The sequence below is a fragment of the Parus major genome, chromosome 9 (genome assembly GCF_001522545.3).
Source record: "Parus major isolate Abel chromosome 9, Parus_major1.1, whole genome shotgun sequence".
In the NCBI taxonomy this organism is placed as follows: domain Eukaryota; kingdom Metazoa; phylum Chordata; class Aves; order Passeriformes; family Paridae; genus Parus; species Parus major.
This window is the reverse complement of record NC_031778.1, coordinates 20,506,247-20,531,776: the sequence shown is the minus strand read 5'-3', so window position 1 is coordinate 20,531,776 and position 25,530 is coordinate 20,506,247. Positions and strand designations below refer to the sequence as shown.

Here is a 25,530-nt window from a genome sequence, read left to right as displayed (position 1 = left end):
TAGCCATTAATACTACTTGTCTGAATTCTTCAGACTTACATCTCATTAAAAATAGGTTTTATGTGCTCTGTGCTGTTTTCCTGTAAGTTTTAATACATGAGAGGAAATAGGATGCATTAATTAGGGCATAGTCTGAACTTGAGAAACCTGTGTTCATTTGCAACACCCAGAATTTCCAGTGTGATATTCTTGTGCCTTGACCTTATCTCCCACATAATGACTGAGCTTCTGCTTTTGTTTGTTTCTGTTTGGAAACATGCCTGCTCCTTCAACAGTCTCTATATTTGGTATTTTCTCTAAAATAATAGCCTGAAAATTGCTCATTTGGGCAGTAAACAAAGTGGTTTTGAGTGTCAGATACACCTTTGTCTACAGCTTGAACTCCATTAGCTGGGCCACACAGATTCTCACCAAATTATATTTTTGCCTAATAGTCACATAAAGTAACCACTTAAGTGAGCTTTATATAGACTGATGGCTGTATTAGAAACATATTGCAGGGTTCAGGTAGAGTACATTCCCAAGTTCCTGTTAGTCCGTGTGCCTGCACAAATTTATCTAGATCAGGCTTAATTTGTTACTTTTCTTCAGCAAAAAGAATGGCTGAAATGTTTATCCAGCATCCCTGAAATGCACTCCATTGAGGGAGAGAAACAAATCTGTTTCCTCTGCTGCCTTGAAGCTTACCTTACATCGTGGGGGCTTTGATGGAGGAAGGTGAAGACTGAATATCACAAATGGTGCTGGAAAGCAAGACCATGCCTAGTGCACTCCCTGCCTCTGCCATAGCTTTGCCCAGTTCCAAACCCAGCAGTGTTTTGCTTTCAGCTGCCTGTGGGTACTTTCTTCTCAGACATCTTGACCAACTCTTTCCCAGAAGTTGCCCATGTGCAGATAATTTCCAGGAATTTGCAAGCCTGCGAAATCTTGTCAGCATGTGACCTGTGACAAACAGGGAGGTATTCTCTTGCTGTGTCCATGCTGCAGGAACAAACCCAAAGTTTATAGGAAGCCTTGAATGCCATGGCAGTCCCACCTTCTTTCACACTACACTGCTTTGTTAGCATGGAGTTCTACAAGCTGGGAAGGGCTGATGCTGGGAGGGAGGAGATACACTCTATTTTTATACACTTACCTTGAAAGACTGAAGAACCAGCTTCGTAACTTGAGCACCAGAAGTTGTAGATAAGAGATTCTCTTCATCAGCTAAGTGGGAGCATTTTATAATTTAATTGCAGAATATTCTCCCATCTTCAATGTCAGCTGTTTTTAAAGGTGAATGGAAATGTCTCAAACTTGGTTTTGTTTAAATCTTTTGTGCCTGAAAATGCAGAGAGAACAGGGCAGTGTGGATACAAATGATGCAGTGTGGTTATGAGGTGCTTTGAGAATTGGTGTTCTGGGCATCCATGGCTCTGAGCCATCCAGGGGACACAAGGGGTCACCACAGTTCTGGTTACATTTTTCAGTCTCATCACAGCATCCATGACAAACTAAATCTCAGTAGAAGCTCCCTAATCTCCCTAAGTGTGCTAACTACAGGAAACACAGCTCAAAGCCCACCAAGGAACATGCAGGGCATATCTGGTAAAGAGTGGGGGAGTCTGGCTCCAGGACTCGTGTTTGACCTTAATAGGACTTAGAAACCCATTTGGCAGCTGGTGTTTTACCTCAAAGCTGTTTTTCCCAGTCCTGATCAGTTTCTGCAGGCTCTCATATTTTTATTCTCATCTGCTTTATTCCTGCCTTGCCTCATTTTGCCAGCAGGATCTCCTTGGCAGGGCGAGCTGGATAAGCTGTCTGCTCCATCATTTATCAGGAAGTCAGTGCTAAATGACGTAAGGCACAACCTCTTCCCCCAGAGGATCTTCATATTATCTCAAGAATTTGCAGCTTCTGCTGCAATGGACAGTCAAATCCAGAAGACTGAAATCTGAACCTTTTTCCTAGGAGTTTACATAATTTATGGATACACACCCAACAGAAAAAAAAAAAAAAAAATCATACAAAGTGCATTTTCATCCTGCTTAAATGCTCACTGATTAAATGCCTGTGATGGGGAGAAGGGTTACACCAAGATCTCAGTGCTTCAGAGCAAGATAAGCAGTGTATCCTCACCAGTTAGGAGGAGATAACATGGACCACCGACAAAGGAAGGGAACCGTGTTTCCCTTATTTGGCAATATGTGGGACATTGAGCCAAAAGAGAGAGGGAATTTATAGGGAAGAGGTAGAACATTTCCTCCCTCCAGACTGTAAAAAATAAAATGGGTTTAAGTCTAATGATTTAATGAAGAACATTTATTTGTATAGCCAGATGTTCTGAACAATGTCCATCTGTATTTCCAGCTGGATTTGCAAAGGTGGTGAAATGAAATTTCATGTCCCCCTGAAGTTAATGGGATTTGTTTACTCAACTCCCTTAGGCTGTGCTTCAAACCCCATAGGTTATTCTTCCTTTTCTGAGGAAGGGTGGAATTTGATTTCTAAAGTTTTTGTGACCTTCAGTGTATTTGCTTTTAAGAGGAGAAAGAATCATAACGCAGGGTGATGCTTTGAGTGTTGCAGTTAACAGAAAGGATAAACACTGTTTTAAAATGAAGCAGCCATTTCAATTTTCTCCAAGGTTTGTTATAAAAGATTTTGTCCTGAAGCTTGAGTTTGGTTTTTGTGTTGGTTTTTTTTTCTTGTTTTTTTTATTTTTCCCCCTCTTAGGAGCAGTGCTTAGAAGCAGCTGCTTTGATTTACTGTGATTCATGTGACTTGTGCCTGAATTTCATCTTGGCAATGAAATCCAGAATGAGCTGAAATCCCTGTAGCTTTGTTGAATCCTTCCCAGCAAGCAGAAATCAGGTGGATATTTCTGTGAAATATTTTAAATATTTGGAAGGTTTCTTAGTGGTGAAACTGGTTGTGCCAATATCCAAGATCACATTTTGCCCTCATCCCATACAGGACTGCTAATTGCCCATGCATTTCTTTCTGCCCACAAGTAGGAAGTTGGTACAGACAATATAGATGAGGTTTTTTAAACATTCTTGAGCTCATTCTTCCCATCTCAGGCATGAGAGGGCACAGATAAGATTACATCAGCCTTTTTGACTTCTTAATTTTAGAAATTTAGCCCCCAGTCTTTATTAAATGTTCTGTTTAATATCCTTCTAGCTCATATAGTCATAGTTCATCCTTCAGACACGACTGCAAAACAATTTAGGCTGGGATTGCTTGAGTCAGTTGATTGTCATCTGTCATGAAGGAGATAATTTATTTCTGTTCTGCTGTCAATCTGTAGGTGTTTGGGTTGATTTAAAGAAGGGAGGGAAAGCTCTTTGCCTTTCCCCCATTTCTGAGCTGTGGTGCCGGGGCTGAGTTGAAAGAGAAAAATGTTTGTTTTCTGGGATTGTTGTGATCTTCTCTACCACTCATTGCAATTACATTGTATCATATATTTAATCTGGAAAAATAGGTCAGTAATTTACATTGGTAACAGAAGAGTTTAGGTTCATTCAAAGAATGTTGTAACTGCAGCTCCTCACTGGCTTGCCATTGAAAAATCCCAGTGCAGGCTTCAGGAAAAATCTTTGCCTTTCTAGCACCATGATTTGGAATGGTTGTATTAAAATAAAAAAAACAAATCCAAATGTTTTTTTTCCTCTGAAATTGAACATCTTTTAAAGACATGTAAACAGTGTAAGTAGTGCATAGAAATACAATTTCTGCGTTAATGTAAATGCTTAGACAAAAATCAAAAACAGTAAAAAGATGACGCATTTTCTACTTTTATCTGTTTTAGGGCAACTTTTCCTTGCTTACTTTCTCATGGAGGATGAATAGCTTGCTGTACTCTGACTCTGTTCTTGAGACTGAAATGGTTATTGCTAAAACCCAGCATCCCAAAGCAATTTGCATTGCCCACCATGAAATCTAAAGAAGGCATTTCTTCTTTGTTTTGAGCAAGGCTGAGGAGTTGTGACTGAGGGCAAAATTTGGCCTGCAGTTACCTTCTTACAATTTTTTTAGTTCTTGATGGGTTCTGCTGTGCCTCTGCACTGGGGAAGTGCTCTGCTGCCTTCCTATTGTTGTAGCAAACTCAGTGGCTTTATGAGGTTCACTGCCAAGGAAGTTGTTAATTTTGGCTGAAGTGCTCTGTTTAATCCCCAGCAAGTTTGGAACTCCTGTGGAGTCTGTTTTGGCTGTGCTGTGTGATTGTTTTTCTGTGCAAATATGCAGTTCTGCAGGTTATTTTGCTAGTTTTGTGTTTGATCAGGAAAATGCTCTTATTGTGTAATAGGCAGATTAGCAAAGGGTTTTATGGCCAGAATTGCCTATGGTCCTATTTTTGAACATCAAGAAGAAGTAAGTTTTATTTTGTGTTCAATACTGGTGCCATTGTTCCCTTACACTGGGGATGGTAGTTCAGAGAAAAATATTTCCTTATTGGCATGGGGCATCAGATACAGGATTTTAAAGGCCAGACTGGTACACTGGAGACTTGTCACTCTGTGTTCATTAGGAATTGTGCTTTCCACCTCAGTTCTTGGGGAGTGCAGGACTCACCTCTGTCCCAGCAGGGACACTCAGGAGTGACAGAGACAAAGCCACGCCTGTGATGGGATGCAGTGGAGCTGTCAGTGAGCCACTTGGGAAGAGAAGACTAATCCTTGGTGCTGCCAAACCTGTGCTTTTGTCAGTGCAGGGAGGAGCTGTGAGCCTCCTTTCACTGTGTGTTCATGATGCTCAGGCTCCTGCTTTGCCTGGCTGTGACAGTCAGGTGCCAGGACTGAGGGGAACCTTTTCTTATGGAGAGGAAATCTCTCTCTAAATGCCTGATGGTGTAATTTCATGGCTGCTGCCAGGCATCCTTTTGAGCCAGTGTCACATTTTAAGAAGCGTGGGTATCTCAGCCATGCTGCTGACCATCCCCTGCTCCTGCTTTGGGCTGGGGAAGCCTGTGGAGTTTTTATGGCCATGTCACCTGGGGTACTGGTGACAGCAAGGTGCAGCTCTGCAGAACTTGCATCCCCTCCTGAATAACCACTGGGTTCCTCAGCCTGGAGAACAACCCCTGAGTGTGGCAAAGGCTGGACAGGCAGTCATGGGGAATGAGGAGAAATGAGAGGGACAAAGCATGAAGCAGCACAGAAATAAATGGAAGGAACTAAGTGTAAGGAAATTCCATGCATCCCAACTATTGTACAAAACTCCGAGGAGTGTGAAGGTCATTGTTCCTAGGAAATGGTTAGTGTTTGTTGGTAAAGCTGGTGGTGAGAACAAAACATTACCCTTCTACCTGGAAAGGGGGAGTCAGGAACTCCAGGAAAGTTTTAGGAGGGACTTTCAGTCTCTTAGTCAAATACTTGACCAAAAGATGGAGGGGTGGACACTGCTTGGTTTATCTGCAAAGCCTTTACTGTCTTCCCAAGCCCACATGCGTGAGCTGCTGTAACAGAATAGCAAAGGGAAGCTGCTGAAAATAAAAAGAAAAATATTTTGACACAGAAAATAAGCTAAAGCAGGTCGAAATGATGAAAAGAGAGCTCTCCAAGAGGAGGTCCTGTGTGTAAGTGGTTTGTTGTTCCAGCAGATTCAGCTTGGGCTTCCTCTGTTTCTGTGGGTTATGTCATTGTTTGATTTGGTGTTCCTTCAAACCCAGCCAGCTGCAGCCATCCACAGTGCACTGCCTCTGTTATCTGCTTTGGGAGACGTACAAAGCGCTTGCTCAAGATGTCAAATGTATGTGATGGAGATGGGGGGTTGCTGTATTTTACTAAGAAAGCCCTTTTCTGCCTTCTAATGGACCAACTGCCTGTTCACAGTAGGAATTCACTCAGATCTCCAGCCAGTAAAGTAGGAGTTGTTTTTGCTGTCTTCCAGCAGTAGCAGCGAAGAAGCAGAGAAAAACAAACCCAACACATCGCTTACCCTCCATTTGTCCCTTGCATCCAGGCTTTTATTTCCCTTGCTGGTTGCTATTGATCTCATTTTCTTTCACCCCAATGAAAAACATAGATCAGACAATAACGGGGGGCAGGGAGGATTGGATACCTTTACATTTATTTTTGAAACACTTTTTAGCCCAGGTGACTTCAATATGTACATCTGGCTGCTTTCATGTCTGACCTGATCCATGTGACAGCCTTTGGTTAAAGAAGGATGAGCTGTGAATTTGCACTCCAGGTATTTTGGAGTATTCTGTCCCATGGACAATAGGATAGTGAAGCAGTCAAGGTGAAACTAGCAGGTCAGTAGATGTGAACTGTGGCCAGGACATCTCTGAAGCGTGGGATTAAATTCATGCCTAAATCACAGGGGTGTTGAGGCAAAGCACTTCAGTTATCCTTTGCTTTATTGTCCCAGTGAATCAGGATGACTAGAGAGCTGATTTTTCTGATTTTAGATCTGAAAATACGCCTTTCTAGATTTTATATAGGGAGTTTGTTCTATTTGCATTCAATTATTCAGGGAGTGACTTGGGGTTGGTTGTTGGTTTTTTTTTTTGGTTGGTTTTTTTGTTTGTTTTTTTGGTTTTTTTCTGCTATCTATATATGGTTAGGTCTTTAAGGATAAATAATGAAGGATAAGCTCCTAGACATTAATTGAAGAATGTTAGCAGGAGAAATCAGATAGCAACAGTGGGAAGGCACTTAGAAATGAAAAAATTGCGATACGCTCATGCACAGCACTTTTTAAAGAATTAGAACATGTTTTAACTATTGTGTCTAAAGTTGGATAGCATCAATCTCTCTACCTTTGTCAGAGGAGCCACAGTTGTGTTTTATCATTGGTGGTTTTTATTAGCTTTCATGTAATGAACAGAAATTGGAAATATTTAACATTTAGAAATCTTGTCCAGGCTTAATTAATAATTTTCCTTGGTGTATTACAGGTTCACCTGATGTGATTGACTGTTTTGAATATAATTTTTTTTCATGAGTTTTTTATTCTGAAGGGCTCCCTGTTCTGCCCAGCAGGGAAGTGGTGCTGGGCTGAGTTTTGAAAGCCCTGTGTGTTTGGTGTGACACTGGATTTGCCCTTCCCAGTGTCACATCTGTCAGCCAGCAGTAGCCTGGCAGTTTATCCATGACCCTGCCCTGTCCTGGGCTGCCTCCCTGACAGACTGGAGAGCTGCATCAAACTGGATTAGACAGGAATTTGTCCTAGGTCTAATTTTATTCAATATTTTCATTAAGGGCTTGAAGGATGGAATAAGGATTGAGGTTTATTAAATTATAGTCCATATCAGGATCTGATAGGGTTGAGAGTGCTTGATGGGTCAGGGAAGGAGGACAAGACAGGAGGAGAGCTCTGTAATGGCCTTCAAAGTAAGGGTTTGTGATCAAAGCAAGATCCATGTACTGCACTGCAGCTAGTTGTTCTCAAACTGCTGGTTTTTTTTAATTAGGTGGTAGTTCAGGGAGGAATAGGAGATTACAAACCCCAAGAGTCAAGTTATTCTGTAGACAAAGAGAAGAGGAAACTTCTAAGCAAGTTCTGTAAGTGGGTCCTTAGTTTTGGTGCTGCCAGGACCTGAGCTGGAACGTGGTGGGCAGGGCTGTGCCACATCTCCAGAAGGATGGAGACCAATTCCAAAATCATGGCAGAGTAAAGACAGATGTGGAGAAATGACCTTGTTTTGTTCAAGGAAGAAATCCCTGCAATTACATGAAAGGTGGCAACAAAGAAAGGGGTGATGAACTCTCCTGGGGCAGATGTACAGGAGGGAAGGAATAAGTTTCAGATGCAGCAGGGAGAGTTCAGATGATCTGCCCTGTCATGAGGAGTTAGATGTGGTAGTTCGCCTAGCTGAGAACTTTGGAGATTACATGATCATGGGGCAGGAGGTCATTTATTTAATTGTCATTTATTTTGGAAAATTGGGTAGGGAGCCATCTCAGAGAAATGATTTGGGTATAGATGATTGTGTTTCAGTGTAGGAGGATGGACTCGGTGACTGTGTCACATCCCCTCTGCTCCTGTGACTCAGCTGCTGCGTGACATCTGCAGCTTTAGGTTTGTTCTTGTACAAGGAGCTCATTAACTTGTATTTCTGTAACTCCCTGGAAGTCTGTATGTGTTCTTCTTGGTATCTTAAGCTTTGACATCGGCAGGCAGCTCACAAAGGAGCTGGGCTGTGTTTTGAAGAGTTCATTTTCTCGGGGGCTGTAGGTTGTGCTGTACGTGACTGATGAAAGATCTTTCCCAGCATTAAAGCTGGTCACAGCCCCGATAAATCTGGAACAAATTCTGAGAAAGCATGTCATGTTATGACTGGCATATCTGTGAGCATGGGGCTCTGCTTGAGAATTAGAGTTTGCAAAGTGCTAGTGCTGATGTCATTCCCTTGGAATGGAAAGGCTGTTGAAACAGTAAATACTTTCTGTGGCCAGAAGCTAAGTCTTGAGCTGGACCTTTTCCTCTCTTCGAAGGAAAGAATGCAGAACAAACCTAAAATGTGTATTTGCAATGGGAAAATCTTAATTAGTTTAGAGCTTTTAGCTATTTCAAACCATTTACATACACAGCTGCTGTTCATGCAAACATGTAAACTATTGATGGAAACTTCAAACTTACCTTGAACTGACATTTTTTCCCCTGTTTTTTAAAGCTGTGCTTGGTGTTTTAAAAGTATGGTTGGAAAGGTCTGAAAATTATATTTGTGCTGTACGTGCAGAAAGGAACATAGACACAGGCTAACAGAAGCATAGAATAAAAGGCTTTAGTTCAGCAAGACTTGACACTGAAACCCTGTTAGCACCAAACAGCTGCTGAGAAAGTGTTTAATTTTTAGGGGCATTTACTCCTGGTTGTATCTACAGAGTTTTATTTATGATTCAAAACTCTGGAAGAAGAGAGGACTTGATGTGGTCCAGGTCTTTCATCTGGCTTTTCTGCAATAAAAGATTAGTCTGAAGCTAAAGAACCCACAGCCTGGGAATTAGAACCTAATGCTGTAGTTTGGGAGTGCTGTAATATCTCTCAGACAGTGAGATTAGCAGGGTAAGTCAGATTTTTGTGCTGTCCCTCAGAGGACCCCATTGAGCTTTCACAAGGAATTCATCCCCACCCCCAGCTTCCTCCTAGGAGGAAGAGCTTTGCCATGACAGATGTGGAGAACAGATGTTGAGAGGAAAAGTTAAAATGGGACAACGACCTGAAGTGTTAGTTGGGCTCTTGATGTGACTGAGCTTCTGTTCCCGATGGCAACAGGGGAAAGCAGCTCCTGGTGCCTGTCTCTGCAAGCCCCAGGTTTTGGGGAGTTGACATAGAGATTTTCTGTCTTCCTGGCAGATACTCAGTGCTCAGTCAGCTCAGGGAGAGGAAGGGACAAGGATTGAAATGTATAACTGTCTGTTATTCAGGGACAGTTAGTCCCAGGTAGGTGAACCATGCCACCCACCACCTTTCCTGAGCAGTTCTAGGAAGTTTTTTTTGAACTGCCTGTTACACATCAAGACCTGCCCATTTCTTGCTGCTGTTCTTGCCCACTCTCCCACCACTGCATCTGTGATGTCCAGCAGATGCTCATGCTGCTTGTCCCTGAATGCTCCAGTGAACTAATCTGAGGTGCAGTCCTTGGTAGCTGCTGAGTAACAGCAGAGAGCCAGGAGGAAAGGCCCTCCAGCAGCTCTGTGTTACCAGAGAGAGCATATCAGATGGTTTCTTTCCTTCTCTATTGTCTTCTATTTCAGCAGGCTTTCTACTCTTTGTTGGCCTGGAAGGAAGATGTAGAGCTTGATACTCAGAGAGATTGGCAAGTCAGAGCAACTTCCCTGCTGAGAGAGGGATTTGGGATAGGTTTCGTTCTCCTTAGCTTAGTCTAGCTCAGGAGACTGTGAATAATCATATTTATTACAGAAAGGAAGTCAGCCATCCATAGAAGCCCAAGATTTTTTTTTTATGGCTCTTGAAATGGGAAACTAAGTATTTTAAATACTGTAATTCTTGATAACCACTCCTGAGGTCCCCTTTGAACCTGCAGTGTTCTCTGATGCTGTTACAGATGTTGCATGTGGGTGTTTATTGCTTTCTGCCTTTAATATTTGCTTTATTTTCACAGGTCATTATTTGTTACATGTATCCCATTCCCTCTCTCCCTCTCCCCAAAGTCTTTGAAGAAGAATTGTCTTCCACCTCCAGCTAATCTGTATAAACACTTGGTGAAAAATGTCCATATTGACCACATGAATGTCCATATTGACCACACGAATGTCCATATTGACCACACAAATGTCCATATTGACCACACAAATGTCCATATTGACCACATGAATGTCCACATGTCTGTAATAACCCAGGGCTTTTGTATCTGGTGCCCAGAGCCTTCTCTGTGTGAACAAGATACATAGTTGGGATACTAATGTAAAAAATTCCCTGAGTAGGACACTTCATTGAGAAGTCTGGTTGAAGTAATTAAATTATTATTTATTTGCTTGGCATACCCACCTCCCTTAAGCCTTGGAGTCAGTTCCTGTGCCTGGGGCAGTTTGAGCCCTCAGCCCTGACCTGCAGAGGGTGGGAGGACTCAGTAACTGTACAAAGCAATCACCTTTCCTGGGAGAGGGAAATAAGATTTCTTTGGGCTTCAGGGTTTGTTTTTTTTTTTCTCCTGCTCAGTGTGACAGAGCATCTTTGCTAGAAAGCAGAGAGAGGAAAGAAAATTCAGTCCACATGTTTGGGATTTAAGGTTGAGAGTGATTCACGCTCAGCTTCTGGGGGTTGTAATTAGGGGTGACATAATAACCATAAACTTTTGATAAAATAGTAGCAGCTTTTTTGTTACACTCAGAGCTGCAGAAGCTGCTTCTGATTAGCATCCCTTCGAGATAAGCCTGCAGGATCTCCACAGTGTGCAGATCTGGCTCCAGGCTTTTGTGGCACAGTTCAGCTTCTCTACTGGAGCTGAAAGGAGCCCTGCATTCTGAAACACCTGAAATTCTGACATGTTCACTTGGATCAGCATCTCAGCCTTTTCCTTAGACATTTTAGTCCATCTGTGTAATTTTGAAATCAGTATTATCATATTCTGGCTCAATCCTGTTGGTTTATGCTCTTTATAATACACTCTGAGGGTTATCTGCTATGGAAAAAAAACAACCTTGCTATCCTCAACTTCTCCTGAAATATTACTACTCCTTTCTTTTCCAAGTGGCTGAGACTAAAAGGAATCCAGGAATGTGTGCAGCAGGAGATCTGTCATTCCCAGTCCACACCAAGGTGCATTCTTGTAGGGAGAGATGGGCATTTACACTGGAATTCTGCCATCAGCATTCAGCCAGTTCTATTTTTTGGCAGTCAAGCACATGGAATTTTTAAAAAGAAGATCTACTTTTTTTAAAGCAGGTCACAGACAAAAATAAAGACACATTCTTGGGCTCCGAGAAGTAGGTCAGGTTTTTGGGGGAATCATTAGTGAAAGCTGTTGATCTGATCCCACCTGTTTATTAATGTTTTTTGCTTCCTATGCCAAGCACATCTGGCTCATTTTGCTTTAGGTGAGATATGTTCTTCTCCTTTGGTGAGCAAACTTTTTGCATTAACATTTTAAAAAAGAAAAATCCAAAAAACAGGAAAATATGTTCCTAGTTTTCCATTAGAGAATACTGTAGTGGAAAGTGAGGCCTCTCTGTGCTGTCGTCCAAAAGGAATAAAGCTGCTTTGTGTCACCTCATTACTCTAAGCTGGTGTTTTACCTCAAGATTGTTTTGAGGGGGGAGGATGAGGGAAAGGCTGATTCCACTGCTCAGAGGAATGGCCTCTGCAGCACCTTCTGCACAATTATCCCTCTGATTTAGGGGGAGCATTTCACAGCCTGTGGGTACCTCTGTGTAGCCCCTGCAAGAGCTGCTGTACCAGGCACAAGGCTCAGGCAGGGAGGATGGATTGCTGCTGGACAGACTTTGGAATTTGCCTGGTATCACTTTATTGCCTCCACAGTTGGAAGGCGGCTGTAAAAGAGCTTTGGGCATTACCCAGTGTAAGGACAGGTGGGTGCTGGGGCTCAGGGCAGGTACCTGTGTGGCTCCCCTGGGTTTTCCCTGCATGGGACAAGGACATTTGTCCTCTCCAGAGCCCTGGTGGGCAGCCCAGTCTGAGTCTGGAGTGAGGGTGGGCTGGGTTAACAAACCAGGGTTAGGTTCAGCAGGAACTGAGAAACTCCTGGGCTTCTTTCACAGCTGAGTTCTGGAAACAGGGTGGTTTTACTCTCTGAATGCAGATCACAATTAATGGCACTGCTTGTGGAGGACACCTCTACAAACAGCCTCACATTTCTGAGTATCTGCAATTACTGGAAGTTTCATTCCCTCCTTTTTATCTTTTAATTTTTTTAATACTAATCCATGTAACTGCATGCCTTAAATTCACAAGGCAGCTGATGCTCATATGCAGGTAATGTCTGTCTCCCTTCCCTTTTTAGAAATGCCAAAAGAATTATTGATGTAACTGAATTTTTTGTTTAATTTCGGTAATTTATTTCTCTTCCTCTTTCCACATTCTCTATTTTACAGAATTTGATTCAGAAACAAAAAGGGTTCAAGACATTCTTTCTGGAATGGAGAAACCACAGGTATGTGAACCCAAATTGCCACACAGATGTACAATAGCAAATATGAGAAGTAGATTGTGTCACAAAATACTGTGATTTCACAGGGGAGCACCTCGGATTTTTTTCCCCTTAGTAGATTGTTGCCACTAACTCATTTTACTGGGATTAAATCTGAAGGATCTTTTGTGCTCATGGGTGTTTGAGGGCCCTACCCACTCCAGGAATTGCACCAGTTGTCTGTTTCCAGAGGACAGTTCCCAGTATTCATACTGTAATGGGGAACTCAATGCACTGGGGTGACTTGCACAGTTCTTACCCCCCACCTCCCCTGGGTTTAATTTTGTCATGAGCAATTTATGTCTTTAATCATGATTAAATTAAACTAATTCTATTATTCAATGGCAAATTACTGTAGTCTGTGTTTGTCTGAGCCATAAAAGCCTGTAAATTATGATGGAATTGAATCACCCTGTAAATAACCCTAATGCTGAGTGTGACTGCAGTCAGGTGAGGTTATTAAGAAATCTGGTTGTAAGCTCTTTTCTAGTTTGGTGTGTCAAATGAAAGCCAGAAGAGCACTGTAGGTCTGAATGAATGGTCCAGGCCAGCACTGGAAGAAGCAGTCATGGGGCAGGGAGAGACAGAAATCCCAAAGCATTCTCCATTTCTCTCCAGAGCTCAGGCCTTTCTCTGTCCAGCTGGAGAGACAGGGCACAAATAAGCAATTAAATAAAAAATAATGGTGGGAGGCTCATGGGAAGATTTGGTTCAGCTGATAGAGGCTGGTGCAGAGACATTCTGCAGTGGGAGCCTTGGCTGCAGAAGAGGCAGAGCTCAGGGAAAGTCAGGTGTGAGCACAGGCTGAGTTTTATTTTTTGGACTCTCTCCTCATGGGTGCTTTTGTTCTGAATAAATACAAGAGGTGTTTGGTCTTAAGTTGCTCCATCAGTAGGTGCTGGTGTCCTGGCATGGGCAGGAGCTGGTTAAGTGCACTTAGCACAGAATTAAGCTCATTTGTTGTACAGAGGGAGTCAATATTTTCATACCAGGGACCACCTGAATGTTACTCATCTGGTCAATAGCCACAGCCAAGTGCTTTTACAAAGATCCAGAGAGCTGGCAAGAAAAATGTGTTGTTTCATACTTTTATCTTTAGAGATAGGAAGAGAAGCTATTAGAGCAATTTGCAGGATTCTGAGATCTGTACAATTAGATTTATGGTAACCAGAACCTTTAAAGCAGAAAGAAGCAAAGACCAAAAAAAAAAAAATAAGACAAAAATAATCTTCCTTTAATCATACCAAAAATAAGATTAAAAAAAAATCTAAACCATGGCAAATGCTGGTTCAATAATAATGACATTTACTGAGGTGATGTTGGAGATTATCTATTATTCTCTCTCTGTAACTTTGACATTTGTGAGTAATTAAACTCACAGGACTCTCACAAATCATGAATTTCTGTGAATGATTCTGTCTGTGTTTAGTCAGTATTACATCTGATAGAAATACATCATATTATGCATAAATAGTCATCTTGGTCATGTTTCTTGGCAAATCTTATGCATTTACAAGTGAAAAATAAAACAATGTACAGGAAAACATCAGTGAAGAAAGAAATTCTGCAAAGCAAGAGAGCAGAGTGGTGAGTCAGTGGCAAGGGGGTGATGCTGGGTCTGCAGCACAAGGATTTGATTTCTCCAAGTGGGCAGCTCCCTCCATCCATGGAGTGATGAAGCCATCCAAGGGGATTAGCCTTGTGAGAAACTCCTGCAGGAGAGCTATCACTGGGAGGGGTCTGGATCATACAGGTGGCTCTCTGAGTACAAAATACACACACTTTTAAAATTATTACTTCATGAAGGGTCTGTTTTCAATAATAAATATTGTTGCCTGTTTGAGAGATGTGCAGCCAAGCTGTAAATTTAATCAGAGCTTTGCCCCTTTAACAGCCAGAATTTTAAAAGGCACCTTTTGCTTTTAATCCCCCATGGTTTTGTGTCAACTAAAATATGTTTTTAATTCACATTATCGTGGACAAAGTAAGCGTTCTCTGAACCAAATACCTCAGTGAGGGGAGGGAAACTTGACTCTGGGTTTCTGAAATGGCTGCATCCAACAGCCAAGGGGCTCAGGGGGACATCACCGCCCATGGGGGATCACCAGGGCTCTGTCAAACCACAGCTCAAACATCAGCCTGGCTTTCCAAAAGGCAGCCTGCTCCCGCTGACTTGCTCTGCTGCGAAACTCATATTTAATCACTGGGGTTTTTGCCTAAAATTGCAGGATTACAGCCATAATTTAAAAGCAGAATCTCAACCCAGTAATAACTGTGAATTCATTTGACCCCCAAGCCTTTCAAAGCATGCCCTCAAGGGAGTAAATGAATGTTGCTTGCAGTGTAGTTCTCACACATACAATGAGCCCCCGAACCACACGATGCCTGTGAATGCTAACCCGGAATTTGAAAGATAATGAAAGTTGTACAGAAACATTTTTCATTACCTGAAAGACGGGAAGGACCGATACTCATCAGTCTTGTAACCTTATTGAAGTGGTGCAGGAGTTGGATTCTTTCCCAGGGGCTTTTATGGAATAATTATTTACACCACCGAGTTTTGATAGAGCAGAAAGGAGGCATTTACTGTGTAAACTGAGAAGTTTTCAGAAACTAATTAACTGTGCTTTTCACCAGACGTACAGAACTCCTTGTGGGAGAATCTTTTGTTAGGTCTCAGCTCAAAAGGCCAAGCCAGCCCTCTTCAAATCAAGCACAGTGATTTTGGGGACAGATGAGACAGGCTGGGGGAGCTCAGAGGCAGCACAAAGGTTTACCTGCCCAGCCTGGGAGGAGATGCTCTGGCTGCTTATATTTTGTCAGATGGAACTAGTGCACCATTAATGAAAAATAAGCTGTTTTTTACTGATGGTGAAGTATTTCTCTCTGCCAGTTCAGAAGGGCCATTAACCCCACCATTGTGGTGGTAGCTGGGCTGTTCCTCACAGTGTGGAGAGGGCTGGTCCAGGTCTGTACTTTTGGAAAGGTGTTTGTATAAGTTAGAAAAGTTGGAGGTAAAGATACTGAACTGTTTTACAAATCCCTGCTTGTTATTCTCAACATATCATAACCCCATTTATTTAACTTAGCTTTTTTCACAGCAAAGGTAGTGCTTCGTGCTCCAGGTAGGAGTTCCTTGATAAATGAAGTGGTGGCTTTGGCCATGAAAGGAGATATTGGCAGGTGACTGTGATATGGTATCAGCCTGTTGGTCAGGGAGCAGCAGGTAGGTTTATCTCCAGCCACACAAATAAATCCATTCCCAGCTGACGTGCACAGCCCAGGGAGGGAATAGATTTGCCTTTTCTGACTTATCTCGCAGACAGTGACCCCTCACTTGCTTTCCTACATTTGCTGTGTGTGCTCAGTGCAGCTAAGACTGGTATTTAACAATTTCTGGTGTTTATTTTTAAACCTCCAGCAGCAGTTGCTGTGTACCTACGAGCTCCAAGGCAGCCAGCAGCCACTCCGGGTGCTCCTTCCCTCTGAAATTAATGGTGTAGCTGGAGCAGCTTAGCAACTGGGTTTGGACTTTTATCCTCTGTGTGCTGGCTTCAGAGTAACAGTCTGACAGTTTCTAGCAGCTAGCCCACAAGATACTTTCTCTTCTTTTAAGAAACCCAAGACCTAACTTTTTACAGATTGCTGAAGTTCGTGGAGGGCCAGAGTTTTGCCGTATGTGGAATATATACGTGTGTCCTTGGGAGTAGTCATAGAGAAAAACATTTCAATAGAACATTGGCAGGATATCATGCCTCCAACTCCAAGTCTGTCTGAATTTATGAAAAACAATTATGCAAGCATATTTCCATAATAAAAGAAACTGCATGTTGATGGGCTGAGCTGGCATAGTAGTAATGTCTGTTAAAAAAACCCCTAAAATGTATTTGGATCTTGTTAATCAGTTTTTTGATCAAAATATTATTTTAAATGCAGATTTTTAGCTCTTAAGTATCTTTACTGCAGTTTCATTTACATACATGTGTGTATATACATATACATGTATATCTCAAAAAAATTAATTACTTGTCACACTTGAATCATTCAAGATTTTTATAAGGTATTTTAGCCAGTATCAGGGTTAACTGCTCCAAGATTTTAAAATAAACACTGATTTCATCAAAAATACAATAAGAAAATGCCATGAAAGCAAGAAATGCCATGAAAATTCAGAAAATAGTTTGCACATCGATGTTTTTTTACAAAGAAAGCTTAATACTACTTAAACCTTCTTTCCTTAAAACTTATTTTTTACATTAGGTTGAACAAAGGTTTTCTTCTTTTGGCAAGACTGCTATAAATTAAAATCTCTAACTTTTGAGATCATGGTGTTTATGATGAGACATTTCATGGTGTCACCTACTTGTCAGGCTGTTACAAACAGATTTATGACTTGCTCAGAAAGAATCTGGTTGATATATGGGTATCAGACACAACAATTGCAGTGCTCATCAGCTGGAAGCAATGTGTTTCCACACGAGAAGGTAAATATTCTCTAATGTCTAAAGTTATCCAGAAGCTGGATTTGTAAACAGGCAGTCCCTGAAAGCTGACTGCTAGTACTTCATTCCCAAGTAATTTGTGGGTAAGGGGTTTCACTTGTCTCAATAAAAGTTAGGAAATGTGTAACTGAGCACCTGCAGCATTCATGTCACACCTTCTGAAATAACAACATCTTGCTCTTTGTGTTGCAAAAAGCTGTCAAAATTATAGATGTAGTGAATATATAAATAATATTTTTTTGTTAGCCTCCATATGGAGGAATCAAACACTGAGGGTTTATATTCTGTATTTTTCCTATGCAACAAATTTCACTGCAATTAAGAAGGAAAAACACCTTTTATTTTCATGATGGAAAGTGGAGAGTTGGTGGCAGAGCATTTGAGGCTCTGGAGGCTTTGAGGTTTCTCTGGGATATTTCAGCAGGCTTGTGTGAAAATATGCTGCCTTTCCCAGATAACCAGTGCAGCTCTTGCTTTTTATTTCTTTTTCTTTTGACACAGTGGCAGGGGGGATTTTTTATTCTTCTTTCTTGGCCTGATAAGAAAAGGCTGCTCTCTGGGAAGCTGCTGTTGGCTGTGTCCAGCTGATGTGCCAGTGGCTCTCCTGGTGAGCAAGGTGATGCTAGTTCTGTAAGCTGCATGAACCTGGCTCTCCAGAAGAATACAGGGGCACTGGTGGGGTGATAAAATTGGTTTGGTGCAGGAGTTTGAGGTACTTTTTCCATGTTTTATTAGAAAAGATTCCTCACCCCTCTGCCACAGTTGTTGCACTCAGTGGTGACTGCAGATCACACACAGTCCTTCTATCAGGGCACAAAGTGATTGATTTGCAATGTAGTTTTTAATTGACAGGTTGGACTTCTATTATTATTTTCCCTTGTTCTTTTGCACCAGCATAAAGTTTTGGGATGAATTGGGTTTATCTACTTATTTGCTGTTGAGTTATTATGGTTTCAAGTGGCAAGAAGGAGCAGGATGACTGAAAAAGCCATCAGAGTTACATTGAAAAAGCTCCCCAACAAAAACTTTAGAAAAATAATGGCGAATAAAATGATGTATAGGGTAAAGCCTTGGTTCCACTTAGTTTCCAGTTCCCTTCTGGGAATGGCCACAGCAGCAGGTACCTCCAGAAGAGACATCCTTTGCTGGATGCTCAGACAGTGACCAGCCACTTCACTGCAGGGGAACCTCTCTGTATTTCTCATCTGTTAGAGATCACTTTTTGCCCTCAATCTGTGTTTTTGTTTGTGTTGTCGATCATTTCTGACCCTTTACTTTCCAACTCTAGCTCTGAAATTTCTATTTTGTAAGAAATTGATTGTGAAGACGCAAGCAAAAAGCAAATGCTTACAGAATAGTGTTTTTTCCTCAGATTTCAAGTAACTGATGTTTCTTTTATAGGTTACAAATATCCAAGCAAGAACGGTTTTGCTTTCCTGGTCACCTCCCACTGGCCTTCTCAATGCAGATAGACACAACAATGGTTTGCCTTACACCTGTACCTACGAGGTTGCCTTATCAGATAAAGGGAGGGATGGAAAATACAAGACCATTTACAGGTAAAAACCATCATTTTTATACTTTTTTTAAAAAATTAGGAGTAAATTCTCTGAGCTTTTCAGGTTGTATCCTGGCGTGGCCATCAGTCACAGAAGAAAGGCACATTTGAGCATCCTGTTTCCTCTCCAGAGGAGCTTGCAGGGAGCTGGTGGAGTGCATGTCCCAAGGTCCCTAATTGCCACCCCATCCCACATGGCACATGGCAGATCCTGTGAAAAGGATCCAGTGAAAAGGTTACTTTTTCTTCTATGCTAAATGTCAAAACCTTTTGTGTACACAGTGCAGGCAGGAGAGCTGTCTTCCTAATGGGGTAGTTTTGTGTGGACTCACAGAGTTTAGAACAGTAAAATCTTGTTATTTCAGCTAACGGGAAAAACGTGAGGGCTTTGCTGCTTTGTAGTGTCTTAGATGAGCAGAGGAGGGAGTACAGCAGTCAGTAGGTTACAGAGGCTCCCCAGAAAAACCCAAATACTTGGCTCTCAGCAGGCTTCAGTAAAAGTTCTGAGGGATTTCTCTGTGTCTCCTTGCAGTGATCCTCTGAGCTCATTCTGTGATCAAGTACATATGGTGTTATGCCTTTCTTTTTCCCCACTAATGACGTCTAGGAAAGAGAATTTGGAGATGTGACCTTGGCTATTGTGAAATAGCTAATCCTTCCCAAATCTCATTAAATAAAGTCCAGGTGATAGAGAATTTAAGGAATTACCTCTTGAGACCAAGGCATCTCCTTTTTTAAGATGTCCTGTGAATTAGGGTATTCTTCTTGGTATGCTGAAGGCAGGTCTTGGATAATACAAAAAGGGTGTATTAACCAGGGAAAAGCTGCCTGATTTTACTCTTTCTGGCATTTACAGCAGCTGTCAGTGAGCCAGTGTGAGCATCTCCATAGTCAAGTGTGTTCTGCTGAGCGTTTAAAGTGGGAAGGACACTTTCTAGTACTTCTTGTGCTTGATGGTTGCACATTTTCCCCTGGTTGTGAAATGTTGTGCATCTGTTTTAAAGCTGCTGGTGGTGATGTGTCTCCTGCTGCTGGCCAGAGCACAGCCTTTAGCTTGATGTGGTATGTTCCATCAGGAGCAGCAGTAATTGTTTTTACTATAGGCAGAAGAGAGTCTGCAATATGTTGAATACATTGTCTTTGGAAGGAGGTGCACTCATTTCAGAGGGGAAAAACTGGATTTGCAGAGCATTGTATTATATGAAATAAAAAATAGAAGGCTTTCTGGTGGATTTCTGGCAACCCAGCAGGCATGTGCTTTCTGGTGGATTTTGTTTCTATTGATTTTGAGACATCTCCCTGTATTTGTCCAGCTAGCTATGAAATATTTCTTTATGCTAAATTGAGAGCTTTCTTGTTTCCCATATTTTAATAAAATCATGAATAAGCCAAGCTCTTACATGAGGTGGCTATTACTTATTAAGCACTGACCCGTACCTTAATCTTCACAGATTTGGCAACACATGACTGAGCCCAGTGTTCATTTACCAGCAAACAAGCCAGAAGGAAAAAGAATAGCCCTAACTATGTTGGCTGCTTTTGAAATTAATAGATTGTATGCTGTTTTTTTCTTAAAATGTCTAAAACACTTTGCTTTAAGTTGTCTTGGTATTGAAAGAGTGCTGGGTCCAGCTGTTTGGGCGTTAATTAAATGTCTTCTTGCTGTGGTCCTCACAGGGAGATGTGGCTCTGGAGGAGAAAGCAATAAGTGAAACAGTTGTGCAAGAAACTCTGCTTCTCCCTCTGAAGTTCAATGGGTCACTTTGTATAAAGTATTTTGAATAGGGAATATACAGGAACTACAACAATAATGTTTGGGTTTTGCTCTTTTCAGTTCCGTGAGGGTTGAAAACCACAATGAGCTTTATGCAAATATCAGCAAAGTATAAGATAGCATTGAAATAAACCCATATATTTAGTGAATAAATTGGTGTGAGTAGTTCTTCTGTGCATATGGAGTTTCATGAAGTTTTCAAGAAACATGAAGTGTGTTGACAAATTTTTGGTGTGTGCCTTGCTCCTGTTTCTCTTTGAAGGGTTTATTTTTCTTCCTTCAAATTATATCACTAGAAAATCACTAGCTGTGCAAAGTGTGATACTGCTTTTCATAATTTATTAACTGGTTGGGTTTGGATTTCTTTCCTACAGTGGAGAAGAATTAGAATATCACCTGAAGGACCTTAGGCCAGCAACAGATTATCATGTCAGGTGAGTTAGCGTCATTTGAATGTCACTTAAATATAAACTCTTCAATTAGATGGGAATAAATGTGAAAGATTTTAAAGTAAATATACAGTATACTTCAAGTATTTAATGGTCACCTCTGTAGGTGTTTTGCAGTGGTTTCTAAATATTTTATTATAGATTTTATCTTGGGCTGTGAGAGTGCTTTTTGAACAGTATCTTCTGTTGTGTTGCTGTCATTGTGTTGTAAGAGGCCAAAAGAAGTTTATTTATCTGTATTTCTGTATGGATAACAGGCCTGGAAGTGCTTATGTATGAAAGTAGGATATCTGAAGTCATTTAAAAATTTGACTCAAGCAACTGGTGTTTCTTCAGCTCTTGTAACATGAACACTGAAAGCACTCCATGCTTTTTTCATAAGTAGGCCACGCTTTGGGAAGTAAATCTGCTGAATACAGATCCATCTGACCATAGTCACTTCAGCATTTATTCCAAGAAAAAAATGGATTCTCAACACTGAGCTGTGCTGATATTTTCATAACATATTTCTCTTTGATTCTGAAAGTGTTTTACACATTTATTAACTATTAACACATTCTAGTTTTGCTCTCTGGTGGTTTTAACAGTGTTACCTGCTCATGTTGCTTTTTTTTAAAGACTTCAGTTATGAACCAAGGCTTTGAATTTGCCTCCTGTTCACTTACCCTCATTATCCTTTTAAAAAAACATCCTTTCACTCCTGTGTGTTTTTCCAGACAAGGGTTAGGTTTGGCACACTGTTTCACATCAAGATTGCACCTGTTTGTAAAACTTTAAAGAGCAAATACCTTGCTTCTGAGCTCTAAAAAACAAAAAATCCAACACAAAAATGTGTCCATCTAGCTCTGATACTGTAGATTGTCTTTATTTTTAAAGATTGATTCTAGTGGAGCCCTAAAAGGAACTTTTCAAGTAGAAGCTCAAGACCAGAAGGAACTTTTCATAAACGAGGAAAAGATTCATCTCCCAAGTGGGGCAGAGTCTTGGCCTTAGCAGCAAAGGGATTGTAACAAGGAGAATGTTGTTAAACACTGCTGAGCTTCCTTCTAAGCATTGAACACCTTTTTTGAAGCCAACTTCAAACACCAGAGAGGTCAGCATGCACAGCTGGGCTGAGGGCTCAGTCATTTTTAGGGGTGTTGTGCGTAATTGCCCCAGGTCTTGGCTGACTTCTTCATCCCTATCTCCAGTTCCCTCCACCTTCTTGCAGGTTTGCCAAAATACAGGTTGTTTGTGAAAAGTTAACAATAACTTCTGTTTGAAAAGGTGTGATTAAATACAAAAGTCAGACTTGCAAAGCAGCAGCATTGTTTGTAGTGGAGTGAGCTGACACTGCAACACCGGCTGTTTGCTTTCCACCATAGTTTTGGGTTTGTTTTTTTCCTTCACTGAACCTGCATTATGTATTAATGGCTGTGAAGAAATAAATCTGTTGAGTAAAGAAATTTATGGGGCCAGCAGTTACTGGGCAGATCGCCTTGGGTCTCCTTGACCTTGGCAGCATCTCTCAGGGCTTTGTCTCTACTGGACAAGGTGCTTGTGCTCATTTCTGCCCTGCTGGGCCCTGGGACAGCCTGGAACAACCTGGTTTGCTCTGAAGCACCACCTGCTTCCCTCCAGGTGTATTGTTTCTGTGCTCAGTGTTTCAGTGGCTTGCAGAAGATGCCCCTTGAGCTCGTTTTCACACAGTTTTATTTCCCTTGTGGTGTGTGTTGGATGCTGGGCCACGCTCGTTTCCAGCACACACATGTGCCACTTGCCAGATGCAGACTCAATTAATTAATTGCATTTCTTGTTGCTCCTGCCTGCTAACAGGTGATGTGTAAAGCAGCACCAGAGCAGTTCTTGTCTGCCTCCCCCAGAAGGTTTGATTCTACGTAGGTGGCCATTGTACATAAATTACTCTTATCTACTGAAAACAAATTCAGAAATTGCCCTTTCTTTAGCTCTGCATTCAGGCACACAATAGCTACAGCCAACTCAGAGGTCATTGTCTGGTCATGGCCTGAACTTTTTTTTGAGTAGAAGACATCCAATTTGCACTTTTCTTTTACTGCATGGAAAATGTGAAGGGAAAAAATAACGTCATTACTTTTTCAGAGAAAAGCACCTCGTGAGGAAGTGCTCAACTATATCCTATTTGCTTTCCCATATTACTTGGTATTGTGTGTTCTGTGCTGACATATAGAGGATTTGCCTGAGATCAAATCTGCTTTGAAGATTTTTAGTTAATCACAGAAATGTTGCTGACCTGTGTTAGTTCTAGTCCATGGAGGGCCACTAAATGTTGATGCCTGAGTTCTGTAGGAGAAGATTGTAGCCATGGAAGGAGAGCAACAGACACCTGCACTCAACATGGTACATGTGGAACAAGTGTAAACCAGGCATTAAAGTTGATACCTTTTTTTTTTTTGTTGTATTTCAAGGAGGATTTTACCACAGTGTGTGGAAGCCTGGCAATAGGCAAGGAAATACTGGTGGAAAGAAATTATAATGAAGATAACTCAGGGGTCTGTGGGAATATTTGCACAAAACACTGTTCCTCCTCTGCTGTAATTCCTTTTTTTTATTTTGCATTCTTGTATAGGTGAGGGATAGCCATTGGTCTGTGATAGGTCTGTCATTAGTGGATGGTACCCTGGGTGCTTTGGTGGTCAAATACTGTGGGTGAGGTGGTGCCACTGTAACTGTCAGCACATTTATAACCCATTTGAATACTGTTTCTAGGGTATATGCAATGTACAACTCAGTAAAGGGATCCTGCTCAGAGCCAGTAAGCTTCACCACTCACAGCTCAGCACCAGAGTGTCCCTTCCCACCCAAATCCTCGCACAGGACCAAAAGCTCCTTAACCTTACAGTGGAAGGTAGGTAACTCTTGGTTTGGGGGAAAATACTGACAGTGAGCATAAATGCTGGAAATAATTGAAAGCTGAGACAGTCATTTTTCAGTAAGGGACTTGAACTTGCTGTACTCTGACAAATCCCTTCCTGTGCACCAACTTGACTTTTAAAATGTATGTGTTTCATTATGTCCAGCGTCTTCCCAGCATTCGTTAAGGGGTTGCCAAGCCACGTGCAGAACTTTGGTTTCACTTGAAAATGTAGTCATTTGCCTGGGGGAGGTGAAGCTGTTTTCTCTTATTCCCCAAAACACCTTTTGTTTATTTTGTTCATAGGCACCCATTGATAATGGTTCAAAAATCACCAGCTACCTTCTGGAATGGGATGAGGTAAGTAGTAACTAGTTGAAATAAATACACAAATAAATGGCACTCAGACTTTACAAGGATTTGCTGAGTAAAGAAAAGTCATTAGATGCAGGAGAAAGTAGAAAAAGGAAAATGAAATCCTGATGGCATTAGGTAAAGAGTTGGAAAGGTGAAAAAGGCAGCTGGGGGAAAACTTTCTGTTCAGTGTATTTTGTATAGAGAAAATGTTCTGTTTCTGTACCCTTGAAATCTTTTATCACTCATTTGGTGTACTTCATTTCTTAATTAGCATTCCTTACTATTTAATTACTTGTGATGTATCTTACAGTTCTGTTCATGATAGAACATGATAACTTCTATTGTCATGTAGACCTGTCTACAGAGAATGTACTCGGGGTCGAAATACGTGTCCTTTGTATAGTGGTAATTAGCACCCTTCCAGACACAAAAGGAAATATTTTTTCTCCTAAATATCTTCCATGGTTAGTGAGCACTGGGCTGTTGGGAGAGTGCCCTGACAGATGATGTGCAGGATTTGTTGGAGGTGTGTTCATGTGGGTCCTCCCTCTGTCCCCTAATTTCCCCTTTCCTTTGTGCAAGCCATATTTCTGCTGAAAGCATGAGTCAGTGAGTATTATCTCTGAAAGAAAAGAATAAATACTGGCTGACAGAAAGGGCTTGGACAACATGTAAATAAAAGTCATGAGTTGGGAAATGAAGGGTGTGAAACGGTGTTCAGTTGTAAAGTCTGAGAAACATCTCTTGAGGACTTTTGTATTCTAAAAATATTCTAAAGGGAGTATTCTGTTATGAATAGTTTTCCACCATGGCATTAGTAACACATTCCCTGCTTGTTCTGCTACATGTTGGGTGTTTGGAACCACTCACTGTGCAAATATTTACTGTTTGCACTGTCACAGCTAGTGGGGTCTGCATGATGTGGAACCCTCAGAACCTGAACTGAAGTTGAACAATAACTTCAGAATGATTTGCTGTTCCTCTGCACCTGGAAAGCCAAAGGTTGTCACTGAAGAAGGGAAAAAGGGGAAAGAGATTTCTCCAAAAGGATGGGCCAGGATGATCCTGTTAGACCCATGGCACCTTGATTGTGCACTTGTGATTTCTTCCAAAGCTTCCAGTAACTTGGAGCTGAAGGAACAGAGCAGCACAAAGCAGTGGATGATTCCAGCCTGCAAAGGAAAGGGAGGCAACAGAAGGTTCTGTCAGAAGAAGGACCATCAGCAGATAATTAATAGAGTGCAAATACTGTAATGTTAATTTTGACTACATGGAGCTTAATCATAATTTTGGATATATATATATATATATATATGGCAATTCTAAAATCCTCCTGACTTTCAAATATTTGCTAAGAGTTTTGTCTTTAGAAAGAATGGTTATGACACCCATTTTTCACAGAGCAAAAGTAGTTTGG

At 41.4% G+C, this 25,530-nt stretch overlaps 1 protein-coding gene across 1 annotated transcript in view; it reads left to right on the top strand.

Annotated features, from left to right (window-relative positions):
* Nucleotides 1-25,530, top strand: part of FNDC3B (fibronectin type III domain containing 3B) — a 182,610-nt gene that overhangs the window by 107,041 nt on the left and 50,039 nt on the right. Inside the window, exons 7-11 of the mRNA XM_019007844.1 lie at nt 12,507-12,565; nt 18,505-18,662; nt 20,810-20,869; nt 23,612-23,750; nt 24,063-24,116. Coding sequence (XP_018863389.1) covers nt 12,507-12,565; nt 18,505-18,662; nt 20,810-20,869; nt 23,612-23,750; nt 24,063-24,116 — 470 coding nt within the window. The remainder of the gene's footprint in view (nt 1-12,506; nt 12,566-18,504; nt 18,663-20,809; nt 20,870-23,611; nt 23,751-24,062; nt 24,117-25,530) is intronic.